The 14,885-nt window shown below is 40.3% G+C and overlaps 1 protein-coding gene across 1 annotated transcript; it reads right to left on the reverse strand.

Moving 5' to 3' along the window:
* Positions 1-699: 699 nt before the first annotated feature.
* Positions 700-9,644, reverse strand: LOC100541270 (PR domain zinc finger protein 2-like). Its single transcript, XM_019622579.2, is given in 5 exon segments — positions 700-3,725; positions 4,795-4,947; positions 8,208-8,248; positions 8,251-8,310; positions 9,326-9,644. Coding segments are annotated over 5 exon segments (441 nt in total). The 5' UTR covers positions 9,501-9,644; the 3' UTR covers positions 700-3,713.
* Between the last annotated feature and the right edge of the window lie 5,241 nt (positions 9,645-14,885).

A 14,885-nucleotide genomic window follows, 5' to 3' on the forward strand; every position in this document is an offset into this window, starting at 1 on the left:
CTCTAGAAGCGGGCCCGGCGGCCCAGCAGCTGCCACAAGGACTTCAGTCCGGGCACCGCGCTACAGCCAAGGGAGGCCTGAGACCATTATTGCAAGTCTGAAGCCAAAAGGGACTTTTGTATGAGGAACAATAGCAGAATCTGTTCCTTCTGAAGCACTTTTTTTTTTTTTTTCCAGAAGGCCTCACAGCACTTGACAGAGGGAATCATAGAATATTTGATAGAATCATAGAATATTTGATAGCTATCTTTATGTCCTGACACTGCAACAAGAGATGCAAGCGTTGAAGTTATATCGTAACTTATTAAGTTAAGCATTTAAGTTGTTATATAAGCAAGATAAGCAAAGTCTGCCTTCCTTAACAGCTCTGCAGGGCTGATGTGATGGTGGTAAATGTGTTTCATAGAACCACAGAATGGCTGGAGTTGGAAGGGACCTCCAAGGCCATCAGGTCCAACCCCTGCACTGAGCAGGGACACCCACAGCTCCATCAGTGCTCAGAGCCCCACTTCCTCGACGTCCGGGTGGCCTGCACCCACCTCTCTGGGACGAGTCTGTGCGAGTGGTCCTCACCTCCCTTCTTCCTACTCAACCTGAGTCTCCCCTCCTTCTACGCACGGAATCCACTTTCCCCTACTCCCACTCACCACCACGCCCTCGCTGAAGAGTCTTTTCTTTCACGCCCTTTTTCCTTTGCAGCCCCTTTAGACACACAGGCCGCTCTCAGCTCTCCCTGCAGCCTTCTCTCCTCCGTGCTGCACAGCCCCAGCTCTCAGCCTGTCCTCACGTTCCATCCCTGGGAGCATTTCTGTGGCCCTCCTCTCCATCTCTGCCGTACTGAGGACCCTACATTTGTGCTCCAGGTGAGATCTCACCAGCACAGAGTAGAGGGGTAGAATCACCCCCTCAATCTGCTGGCCATGCTGCTTTTGTACTTGCATGGTTCCATCTTGCAGCTGGCATAAAGAAGAGTTACCTGACGCAAATGACTTTTCAGCTATATACAAACTCAGAGAAAAGAGCTGGTAAAACTAGGCAATTCAAACACATGATGATAACAAACATGTAATTTGTTAGTTCCTTGGCTGGAACTGACATTCAACTTGATGAATTTAGCTTTGGAGTAACAATGCTAGAATCTAAATTAAGCCCTCTAACCTTGTGCTTCTAAAATGAGATGCAGCAGCCACTTCATAATTAGACCATCAAAAGAGCTCCATCAGCAGCAACAGGAGGGAGAAAAGGACCACAGTGACCAAATGCCACTTCTGCAGCCTCCAGCAACACCTCTGCCAAGCAGCTTCCTCCGGGCTGTCACCTCTAGATCATGTTGTAACGTCAGGTTGGGACAGCAATGATAGAAGGCTGAGATAGGCATTTACCTATCTGATCTTACTAGAGCATGCACTTTTCACTACAGACTTTGTATTTTACTGCTTCTCTGCTCTCTTGCATTTGGACGCGGCCTTACCTCCCCAGCTGTAACCACAGCAGACACTTTGTGGTATTGGTGTTCGGGTCTCTTTTCACTCTGCATGTTACTATTTTACATTGTGTTCCCCGAGTTATTGTAAACCTGTCTGACGAAACGTCTTTCCATAAACAAATTAATTTCACCTCAATCAAGGACGTGATCATAGCTTAACTTATTTAGGAGACTTTTTGAAACTGAGTTTTCACTGCAGTTTACTGTGTGCAGAATAACACCATTCATCTAGCTCATTTAATTAGCAGAGACAGGAAGAACTTCTGAAACTCTATAACCAGTTTAAGCTGTTTCAGTGACATATGACAACTCTCATACATGTATGCTGGGGAAAACATATGCAAAACAACCTACAAATATCCTCAATTCTTCAGTAAACAGGAAGAGAAGACAGAAGACAAAAATAGTTGCTTGTGCTTAGTTCAGAATATTATCTGAGACCTCATTAGGAGTCCCCAACATGAAATTTTACTTTACTTTTCATGTACAGCAGAGAACAGGGAAATTAAAGCTTGCAGATTAAACTTAAAATCAGAACCCCCCAAACAAACACCTGGGGAAAAAATTTACAGCATTAAAAATGCTACCAGGTAAAGCAGAACAAAATGATATACAAGCCACTAATTTTCTGTTGAAGGTAAATAAAAAATGTGTTGTTTATTTATCACTAAATGGAATTCTCCTGAATTTATGAATTACAAAGAAGATCAGGAAGGGGCCATCTAGGAACACTTTATCAAAACCTGAACATGTGAGCTGTTATTAAGTACATGTTTTCTTCTGTCTCACTGGTCAATAAAGCGTGATGTGAATCTATGATATGGACACTGTAAGAACAAATTCATCTCCCACACAGAAAACGAGACAGAAACCAAGTCTTTAAATAAATGGGAGATGTATAAACAACACTTTGTGAAAAGGAAGCAGAAAACAACACAATTCTTTTCGAGTTAGAAACTGCAGGGAAAATTAACAAGTTATAGGATAGTGAGAGCTGATACAACAGACAATAAATGCCTTCATGCTGCAACTTGCCCATGAGATCACAAATTTAAAGTCACTTCTACATTATCCCCCTACCTAAGCTGTCAGTTTCTCACAGCTCAGCTTTCAGTTTCTTCACTCTACTGTTAAGAGATTTGCTTACTCTAAATTTGTCACTTCACATAGTAAAAAGTAACTTTAGGAAGCGCTAGAAAATGCCGTCCTTTGGCATTTTATATTCTTGGAACAGCTAAGACATCAGATAGAATATGGAGGTAATTATCATTACCATTATTACTAGCATTAATTACTATTAAAGAATAGCCCATTCATGTAATCAAAAACTTGCTGATCTTGACATGATCCAACATGATCCCCTCCAACTGAATGCTGAATGTTTAATGGTGGTGAAAACTGTCCAATTCCATGACAAAATTCCACTTCAAAAACCACAACAAATTCACAAGGTCAGAATTTTCCTTACATACCACTTAGAAACACAGAATCATTTAGGTTGAAAAAGACTTCAAAGGTCATCAAGTCCAACCATGACCTCACACTGAGCTGCCCTGTTGTGTCAGTGGCTACCAAGGGACAGCAGGGTGAGCTGCCAGCCCATGCAGCATGGTGCAACACTCCTAGGAAGAGCTTGGTCACTTCTGAGCAGTACGAAGCTGGGAGTGCTAATATGAGTGATCTCAGCCCTGCAGAGCTAGCTCAGGTATGTCTAAACTGTGTTCCTGGAGCTACACACACAAGGCAGAAACAACTCAGTTCTGTAGCAGCACCCAGACCAAAAGCTACACACAGGTGCTTCTGCACTGGTGACAGCTACAGCAACAAGTCTTCACACATAGGCAGCCTGGAGGTAACACTGTTTCTGGCGTAAGGCTCCCTCCAACCAGCCTACATCAGCTCCCAGATGCTAGGCCATGATTCCAGGATTGGTACTGCTAACACCAGCCTGAAGCTAAACCAACCCCACAGCGCACACGGAAAGGCAGAGCACAAAGTGGTTGCTGAAGGAGCAGATAAACACTGCCAAACTCAAGACTGCTCTTTGAAGAAGCCCACTGCATCCCAGATGTTCCATCACACTGCAAGAAATCCCTGATGGATTTTGAAACAAAAAACAAACAAACAAACAAACAAAAAAGAAGCCTTATTGGATGCTCCAGCAGTCTTCAGAAAAAGCTGCTTGGCAGCACGATCTTGCTGGCAAGATTTATTGGGATAAAATTCATCAGGTTGCAAGCTGAAGAAGACAGGCAAAGCAACAAAGGTTATTTCAGATATTGGAGCCAGATATTCGTTATTCTGTCAGCATTGCTCAGCCTTTGTATAGCAGTACAATTATTTTCCAAAGTGCAGTATTGTCTTTGAGAAAACAGATCTGAAATATGAACATCTGTCTTTATCATAGCTTTTCTGGAAAGATTCAACAAGAGAGAAATTTAAAGTCTTGGAGTGACTCCAAAAGCTCACTTAGATAAACGAGTTAGTGTGAGTATGGGCAAAGATCAGGCAATCCAAGATAAAATGTCTAGAGCAAAGTAAGCTGGCTACAGATGGGCCCTGAGAGCACACCTCCAGTGAAAGAGCAGTACAGACTAGCTGATAATATGGAATCTGCACTCAAATGCTACGTCAAAGCTATCAGAAAGTTTAGAAAATATTTAGAGGCTTTTCCCAATCAAGTTTGACCTAAAATATAACTGTTCTACATACTTTTATGTTACCCTATAAACTTCAAAGTGTATAGCATCAGCTCTTTTCTTCTTAAATGTAGAACAGTTAAATGTTATTGGTCTCACATGGAAATTTAAGAAACATCCATAGCTTAACAGCAAGGCTGTAAATACACAAAAGCATTCTAAGAAGGAACAAAGTTGACCTACACATACTGTTAGCAGATTCTTGGTAAGAGATTTGAATAATAATTTAGAGCTACCATATTCTATCATTATCATAATCTACGGCTAAACAAATATTTTCATCACTCTGGAGATGCAATGCACCAGTAATGCAATGTACCCTTCCCCACTCCCTCTCCTGCAGTGAAACTGGAGAGGTATAGAATTAAGAAAATCTGTTTGTTAGAAGATGGTTATAAGGTTGCTACAAGATGCAAAGAGCAGAAATACAACTGATTTCTGCTCAATACAAAGCATCTCAGTATCTACAGGAATAGAAAAAACATGTTCTATGTAGTCTGCTAGATTTTGCACCCTATTTGTATCAACTTTGATAAAGCTTTGAGTAGAGGGAAATGAAATATAATGCATTAAGCAAAGCAGTAATTGATTTTTCTCAGACACTGATACCTTTAAACTTTTGTAGTATATGGTCCTGTTGATCTCCAGAGGAAACAGGTTTTGCTCCTTTCCTGAACGTGCCCAGTTTATATACCGCAGCCAGTTCCCTTTCTTTGGATCAGTTGCATCAACACACATCCACCCCAGGTTTGGGTAATACACCTACAAGAGAAAAATCGGCATTTATCCCAAGCAAACTGATATCTGTTTATGTTGAAGTGTATGTGCACCAAAAGAAAATACATTCCAAAGCTATACAAAGCAGCAATCATCAACAAAGGACAGAAATGAAGCAAAAAACACGAGCAGAGCATGTTTTACAGGACAGTGTTGCTGCTGTTTGCATTATTTTCAGACAAATTGGTATAACTGAAAAAAACTGAACAACTTTTGGTCAACAAACCCTCCTCTGTGTGAAGGCTTTGGGCTCAAAAGCTAAACTAGTTAACACATTCTATGCTTTGTTTTCAGTTTGCCATGCCTGATGGTGCTGAACAGCTGCCCAGAGAGGCTGTGGATGCCCCGTCCATCCCTGGAGGTGTTCAAGGCCAGGTTGGATGGGGCCCTGGGCAGCCTGGGCTGCTATGAGATGTGGAGGTTGGTGGCCCTGCATGTGGCAGGGGGTTGGAGATTCATGATCCTTGAGGTCCTTTCCAATCCTGGCCGTTCTGTGATTCTGTGATGCGATTCTCTGGAGCTTATATCTATAGTAAGGCTTGGTGTTATTATATAAATACAGTTGAGTTTTATTTCGGCTATCTGAGGAATCAGGAAAAAGTAATGACAAAGAAGTTAGAAGCATTTGCTGTATTTGGAAAGGTAAGGGAGAATACACTGCATATTTAATCTTGCTTCAGAGGACTGTAGAAAATATCAATGCTTCAGAAGCCTTGTGAACAGATCTATGAACTTCTGAATGTTCCAAGGTGCTGTGCAAATGTTTTGTTTCCATTCTTGGTTAAGTGTTTTTGATGTCTACTCATGTTCAAGACAGCTTGCATTAAAGCAAAGATACTGGTAGGTCTTCAGCATTTTCTGCTAACAGTCAGCTCTGCTTATCTTTCAAGACATGTTAAATATTTCCCATGTTTCTTCTTATAGTCCAAGTTAGTCTTATAAGAAAAGCTGCCAATGGATGTTATACACTTATTTTTTTCCAAATTGAAGAATGCTCCACTGTTCAGCAATGAAAGCCATAATTTTTCCATTATTTAAAAATATTTTGTCTCAGAACATTGGCATACTGAGACATTGAGTATGGTTACAAGTATTGGGCAGCCCTCAGATTTTCAGAAACAACAAAAAAGTAAAAAATATGTATAATTTGATAATGCTGTACTATTTGTTTTTTTTGCTTATGGTTAAGCCTGCAGACATCAGCTTCCACTAAGAAGAACTCATCTCTTTCCAGGCAAAGAGAAAACTCCTTCCTTACTTAAACTACTCCAGCGTGGGTTTCATCAGCTGACTTTTGAAAGAATTCATCAGCACATCCAGCCCTTGCAGCAGGAGAAAGCAAACAGTTTCACAGAACGAGGTGGTTAAAAAGGAAGGAAACAGCCAAGCAATGCTTTGGAAGAGTTAGTAGATATGGCAGGCATGACAAAGCATAATATAGGATTGCTTTTTGGTCAAGCCACTTCATCTACTGATCTTTGCTGCAAAATCTTGTGCACTGTGAGAAAGGAAATCGCTTCAGCACCTCTGTATAACACTGCAACTTCAAATGACTCCTAAAAACCATGGTAAATTACAAAGGGACTGTTGTTCTGAACCCTTCAAAAGGTGGCAGTTCCCTCAGTTTTCAGTCACTTGCCATTGTTTCCCTACCAGTGGCTTTTCTCTGGCAAAAGATGAGAATGTCTTCAAGTCAACTGTTCTCCTGAGATACAGCAACCACAGATATCGACACAAAACTCACCCACTTATTCTAAATCATGTGGGAGAATGAAGTCATTAAAAAAAATTGAGATCTTCTTCAGATTAACTTCACTAAAATTAATTGAATTCCTATGGAAAAGCTTTTCTCTTGGTTGAAAGTCCATACACTGCACTGCTCTCACACACCATCCTTTTACAATCATATTTTCTAACAGTTACGATGCTGGGGTGGTTTCAGATATCAACATATGGGAACAACTGTTGCAGTCTCATTTTAGCTGCCTTTTTTTTTAATTCCCAAGTCAGTATTAAAGCAGCACACAACTACTCTGAAATCTAGGAGACCCTGTTGTTGCCTGCATTGCAAACTGTGAAACTGTGTCAGTTTGTTTGCTGCTCTCATTTCTCAACACATTTTTCCAAAGACATTAAGATACATCCAGTGAGGACATTGAAAATCAAGAAAAACAATCACAAGGTCAATAATTTACTGGACCGATCCAATCTCACTATGTGCTCGTGTAGCAGATCAAAAGTTGAGATACCTCATGCAGTAGAATTGCTAAAATAAAGCACTAGTTTGATACAGCAAACATTCTACTTTACTTTATTACTTTCCTAAACGTGGATTTGCATTTATGGGAAATTATTCTAGCTCAGTTCCTCTGAGATGGCTTATCACTAAGCTTTGCGTAGTTATCCAGTGCTGTATGTAGTTCCCTTTTTGCAGTCCAGAGGCCAGAAGGATGACTACTATCAATCTCTTTAACCTAAAGATCTGTACTTTAGCACGTTCTGAACAGAAATTGCCATGTCAGAGTTCCTCCATCCCTCCTCCTTGACCACACACTCTGCTAAAGCCACTTCTTGTGTGAAAACCTTCAGAAATAGTGATGTCATCTCTGGGAGTACTTAGGAATTGCCTTATTTAAAAGACACTGTAGATAGAGTTTAACTCTGTTAAGACACCTATACTCTGAAATCTACATAATATCTGAGGTCTTATGACTGTCAGAGGAGTTTGAAAAAACCATTCAGCTGTCCAGGCAGTAATTGCTTTAAGGCAAATCCAAATGCAAGCAGCACAAGAAATACTGAAACAGCTGAGAACTTTTATGAAAGCTGCAAAAGCAAAACCAATCCCCAAAACAAAGCTGTTTTTCAAAGAGCTGGATGAGAAGGAACACTGAGATTTCCTTAAGACTTTCCTTCCAGTTTCCCTCATTTCAATAAGTAGTGAACAGTACACAGCTGAAGAATGGATATTACTGAGTGTTCAAGCCAACAAAGCAAAGCTTTATTTGTTGTAGGCTCCTAAAGAAACGAGGGATCCACAGACAGTATGGGAGAAAATTCACACAGCAATCTCAGTTTCAATAGTGTAAAGCTTTGTAATTCAGAATCAGTATCTGTAAATAGATTTGCAATGGTAACCACAGATAAGGAAGTAGCAACTATTTTATGTCTAAAATCTCTAGAAAGGTAAATACAAAATATTGACCCAGTGACAGGCACCTTTTTCATTAACAAGTTTTTCTTACCTCCCACATGTATACATTGCTCTTAACTTGAGATCTTTTTTCTTATCGCCAACAAAAGGCCCGAATTTCTTCCCTTTTAAAATTGACTTTGTTGCCCAAACACCTGAAAAGATACATATCAGTAATTATAACAAATCTAACTCAGCTCAAGAAAGATCTTCTATTCACATTTCATATTTCTTACGATCACTGCATGTGTCTGTCTCAGGCTGTGGTGTGCTCTGCACCATTAAGACCACAACCAGGAAATTGAAGTTCACTATTAGTAATTCAAACAGACACGTCCCCAGAACTTCCCCCAGTCACATAAAGCTTAAGCATTTATCTGGTTTCATCCTTTGCTCCAGGACTACTGTAGCTCTGACGACAAAAAATGACCTTGATTTCTCCTGTATTTCAAGATAAATTCAAAATACCATTAGGAATACAAGTTTTCTAACATTTTCCCTCCTACCTCATTCAGTTCCAACAAAACACTCATTCAGACCATGCCAGATCAGGTTCATACTAGAAAATATTAACCTTGCTCCAAGGAGTTTATAACCTGTTACTAACAGTAAACCAGGATATTCCTTAATCTACCAAGTTTTAACATCAAATATCCAATCTGCAACTCTGATTTCCAAAGTTCTCTCAGGTTAAAGAAAAAAATCAGCATTTTGCATTATTACACAAACAATACTTTGTTCCACATAGCAGCTTTAAGTCTGCACTGAATCATCTAAGAGACTTTTTGTATTGACTGGATAGTGAGACACAGCATTCTGAAGTTAAACAACAACAAGATAGCAGCAAAAATACAAAACTGATAGAAGTAAAAGTGATATGAATTAAGGCAGCCAGTAAAGGAACATACCAGCATCCCCATGACCTAACCTCTCTGCATTCTGGTCCATCATTGGCCCTGACTTTGATCTTTTAGGAACATAATCTTGATCTGTTAGTAGGAGACCGCTCCTTCCAATATAAATGGTTTCAGAAAAATGCACCAGACATTATTTCTTCTTCATTCACTGCCCAGCATACAAAGGCACCAAATGTTCACAGCATCTGCAGCAAGCAATTTACGTGAGCCATTTTAAAAGCCTTCGTTCTCTTCTTACAGTTGTGGCACTCACCAAGCCTTGTCTTGTCAACAGCAGATGGGAAGAGCCTGACATCCTCAGGAAGCCCCCGAAGCACGTGCTCAGGTACATCAGCTAAGGTCTCCACTACAGCAGGAGGCTCGGTTGTGTTCTGCAAGTCAAAAACCAGAAGGGCCACAACCATTAGCAAAGGAAAACAGAACAGCATAACAGCTGATCAACCTATGCAAGCTGTTCCTGAGAGTTTTAACTCCTACTTTTACTCATAAGACAAGTATCCGACTGCTGAAGTTAATGGATGTGACTTCAAACAGTGAGTAAATCTATCTGAAGTGATTTCCCTATTTCTCATAGGCCATTTGCCATTGCATTTATTTTCTTTGGTTTCCCTTACAACCACACTCAAAATTCCCCCATTGGTTACTTGGGAAATATAGAGCTTAAAGTATTTTATTTATCTTATCCAAATACAGCATGCCTGGCAGCACTATTCCACTAGTCCTAAAAGATGAAAGAAGAGGAATCACTGTGGTTTTATACCCTGGAAAGCATCTATCCATAATATAATATTTACATAAGTTGATCTTTCAGGATATGGCTTTCATGTGCATTCATGCTTAGTGTTAAGTCTTTGAAAATGCTCATTAATGTGGTGATCTAAAACTCATCCACAGACAGAAATACAGATCGACTTTCACTTGCTGTATTTCATCTGATTAGTTATGCCATGAGAAACTACACTGAGCAAGTAATTAAGTAATAGAACTGTTACATGCCACATTATGTTGAGACAACATCCACTCGAGCCATTTCCAAATAACATTCCTCCAAATTTCAGACCAAATACATCAGATAAATCTACCTGCCTTATGCTTAGACTGTGCTCAAAGAAGTTTTTCATCACATGGTTGTTGATAGAAGCCCTGCCTCCATTTTAGCATCTAGCTGTTACCACAATGAAAATTCCAGTTCCTTATGGTGAAGCATCACAATTATTTTGACTACACAAAGTATTTGTACCTATTTTTAATTCTGTTCCTGATGCCAGACTGTTCTCAGATTAAAACAAAAAAACACAAAGTGCATAAACACAGCAACTCCTTTGTAACCTGTCTGGAAAGTCTTCCTCAACTGAAAAACTTGTGAAGGAGGTATTTAGGTTTTCTTTTTAAAGAACACAGAGAGCTACAAATATATATATATATGCATACACACACAGATCTAATCTTTTCTAGACTAAAAAAACTTGTTCTGTGGCTTGTTTTCATATTCCTGCTGCATGCTGTGTCTCAAATGTGATCTCTGTCTGCTCCATCCTTTTTGGACCCTGAATGATGAGAAAAGGTGTCACAAACATTTCAGGACAGACACTCTGTTTGAGCCAGCAAAGCAATTTCTTCATTATAAGCCTCAGCAAAAAACTTCAGTAAAGGTGAATAGAATCACATGGGCTGGACTGGATCAACCTCACATCTGTGGCACACAGCTCATCTTTATTGAAACTGACAGCGTTAAGGAAAAGGATGACTTGAAAAACATTTCTGTTTTAATAACAATCCTTTTCATTTTAAGGTTTGACTTGGGAGAACTCTCTGCCCCTGAAAAGCACTGGCTATCTGTGACCAACTGCAAGAAAAACATGTTTAGCTATTAAAAGCATGTCTATTAATAGAGAGGTAGGAAATTAGAAGTAGTTGACTTCTAGAAACATTTAATTACAGCTCAAAGTTGGTTTTTATTATTTTCTATGGTTTTTTGTTTTGTTTTTAAATCCTCCAATTCTTTAAGTGAAAATTGAGATACACTGCAATTTACACTGCAATTTCCCCACGAGCAGCCCAGGTTTGTGCTGCTGTGCTGACAGTGAGAGAAATGCTGCCCCAGTTTTGTGTGAGGACATGCTGAAGTTACAGAAGAAAGGGCAGCTCCAAATCCAGAGCACTGATGGGAGGGAGCAGAGCTGCTCATGCAGCCTTCCATTTTACCTTTGTCAATCATTACCTAAACTTGCATATGAAAGTTCCAAGCAGAACACCCATGTCTGCCTTGATGCGTAAAGGAGAAAACGATGCAAAGCTTCACTAACAGGAATAACTTGCCCAGAAACACACAAGGGATGGCTTAGGAAATATAGGGCAAAGCTGGAAGATCAACTACCCAGCACACTGAGAGCAACTGCATTCACATCAGCAATTCTTTGTTTCCTCTTTTCAAGTGTTGGCTTTCAGGTATTCTTGTTCTAACCCATCTCAAAAAAAAAACCAACCAATCTAGAATAGCTTCTGGTGTTGCCTTCCTTGAGCGTGTATCTCTTGGGAGAAAGACTCAACAGAAATTCATGAAGAAAACAATACTTACAGTTCTGAAAAATGTATGTAGTTCACAAAAATGAAAAGTGATTTTTTCTCCTGTTGAACCTAGGATACAGCAGTAAACAAACTACTCCAATGTACATACCAGAATGGGAATTTGGGGTACACCACCTTCTCTGCCGCAGGCACAAACATACCCTGTGCTGCCCAGACCTGGATGCCAGGGGACAGAGAGGAGCTTCCCTGCACACCCTGAGTCCAGTAACACATAAATCCCCCTCTTGTAGCGTGGCTAACACTGAAGCTTGCCTTGTAATGCACTTCCCAGAGCTACCGTTGGGTTATTGTCCTCCTCCTGCTGCTCTGTTTACAGCCTACAAGCAAGCCACTTCACTCCAGAGATCAACCTTAAAGTATCAGCGTGCCAAGCTTACTGCTCTGCTTTGAAGAGAATGATAGGATGTAAATAGTGTCATAAAAGTTATTTCTGTGTTCTATTCTTAATTAAACCAACTGTTCAGAACCCTTAGCCTGTAATTAATACAAAAGGTTTTAAGGTTTTCTTATAGCTGGAGATGCAATAGAAAGCTAATAAGTGATTTATGGATGTTAAGTGATTAGGCTTCATGCCCATTTTAAGGGATCTACAAGAGTCAATAGGCTGCTAGTAATTATATTCATACTATTACTCACATCATGTAAAATTGCAAGCGTTACTCACAGCTGTCACAAGACAACCAGCTCTTCAGTTAACAAGACACCTACTCCTGATTGAACAACCAGCATTACAAAAGCCACAAGCACATGCAGCCTCCCATAAATGCATCCACACTATGAAAGAATGGTGCTTGGCACAAACGACATGTATGCATACGTTGGACTTCATGCTACAGCCCCAAAAAATATCTGCCCCCTGACACTGAACTGTGACCACTCTGGGCAGTCACAAATGCTGGTGAAGAAGGCAATAGCTCCTCTAACATGAAGGATGTTATATTTAAGTTCTGAAGAAACTTCAGGTGGTGTTAAATAACAACAACAAAAAAAAAAATCAGGCAGTGCCACAGCTGTCCAAGTAAACTCAAACTTACCAGACATGACTCTTGCTTTTACTTGCAGCCACAAAGCAGAGATGTAATAGCAGTCTTCATGTACTGAGCTGAGTGTTCATCTATAACACCCAGCATTTTCCACTGAGCACTTAGGAAGCATTCTGGAAATATATTTTTAATGCATCTCTATAGGCTACCACAGTTGAGTTTTTAATCTTTCAAAGAAAATAAAGCTTCCCCAACCTCTCCTACTTCATAGCCACACTTCAAGAGTGCTCAGTATGGCAACTATTCTCCTCTATATTTATGACTTGCTGAGTTAAGTTACAAGAATGTCTTCTGTCAGCCTTCTGCAACAGCGAGAAAAATGATAAAACTGGAGTCCTAGCAATGTTATTCTATTGCTGCCTTGGTAAGCCCTAACAGCTGCACAGACACGTCCTAGAGAGCTATTAGTAGGGGAGAAAGACCCCGAAATTGGACACTGTGGAAGGAACAGAATGCCAGAAATCCCTTCCCATCCGCTAGATTGAGGGGCTGGGGAAAAAAATCCTTGCTCTTTAGTTATAATAGCTGAAAGTCTATTCACAGAAGAACTGCTTTCCTTTTATTTTTCTCTTCCAATGGCCAGCAAGGAAAAACACAGATGAAAGAAGTTTGAGTCGGACATCTGTTAGCCTTGAACTGATATGAGAGTCCACATCTGAGCGAGTTTCTTTTCTGTCTGCTCTTCTCTGCATCTCAAAGAGGCCCAGATTTCTTCCCTCCCAGTATCCACCCCACCACCCCATTAAGGGAACACCACGCTCATTTCTCCTTCACAGCAGTTTCTAACAAATTGCATATAGAATTATAGAATGGCCTGGATTGAAAAGGACCACGGTGTTCATCTGGTTCCAACCCCCTGCTGTGTGCAGGGTCACCAACCAGCAGCCTAGGCTGCCCAGAGCCACATCCAGCCTGGCCTTGAATGCCTGCAGGGATGAGAGGACAGCAGACATGGAACAAGACAGCTATGAGAACAATGCATTTGAAGCTTCAAGCTGACAAAACCTTTTTTTAAGCAACCAGAGCTAAAGGAGCAGTCAAACAAGCCTACAACACAACCTGATCAACCAAAACTTTATCAAACAGACAAATAAGATCAAAGAGCACAGCACTGGATCACATCCTGTGACGTATCAGACATTTCCTAATAGTCATACCTCCTTTCAGCCATCAATATCCCATTTCAGAAGTCTATTTGTAAGGAAAAGCATACAATCAGAACTTCATTTGACATCTTCCTACACAAATAAAAGCTCAGCAGCTGAACACAGCACTCTGACCCATTCCACAGCAGTTATATTCATGGATTTTGCACATACCATAAAATTAGGCCTAGGATGTAACAAGGCATTTCACATCTCAAACATACATTAATAACTATGTATTATACAGTAAAATAAACAATTTAGTTCAGTCAAATCAGCGCATTCTAATTTTATTTGCAATTTAAATGCAGCTTCTTAAAACACCTTCAAATCAAAACCCAAAGGAAGGCCTACCTACCAAAGGAAGAAATAGACTGATATCAATCACTTTTCCACCCACATTTAACAATCAGATTCAAATTGGTTTTCTTTCCTATAAAGAGATCACCTCTTGGTAAGGATGCATACAAGCACATGTCCTACAGCCAGCACTGCATTAAACTGAGGACCTACTATGGTGTTTTTCATTCATGCCAGCAATTCTGTTGCAACGTTGAGTAGGTGTGCACTAGAAGCTTGTTTTTTCCCTATTAAATGTGTAACTCTGAAGTTCACCAAACACATTACACTGTACTCAAACCAGAAAGGGTGAAGTGACCTAAGAACAATGCAAAGATGGTTGGAGGGCTGAAAGGTGCCTTAACTGAAGCTTTCCTTTCCTGTTTGCATCCAATTCAGAGTTCAGGTACTTGGATAGTGCCTTTCAGCACACCTCTGTAATTTTTATGTCACCTTCAATAGGAACAGCACCTGCAACAAGATGCTTACAGGTGATCAGATTGGAACAAAAAATGAAAGAAAAAAAAATCATGCTGAATGATGTGAAGATTGGCAAGCAGTTTGGTGGAAACAGGAATAAGAGGAATGAGGAGAGGATGCCATTCATAGAATCATAGAATGGCCTGGGTTGAAAAGGACCACAATGCTCATCCAGTTCCAACCCCCTGCTGTGTGCAGGTCACCAACCAGCAGCCCA

The sequence above is a fragment of the Meleagris gallopavo genome, chromosome 23 (genome assembly GCF_000146605.3).
Source record: "Meleagris gallopavo isolate NT-WF06-2002-E0010 breed Aviagen turkey brand Nicholas breeding stock chromosome 23, Turkey_5.1, whole genome shotgun sequence".
Lineage (NCBI taxonomy): Eukaryota > Metazoa > Chordata > Aves > Galliformes > Phasianidae > Meleagris > Meleagris gallopavo.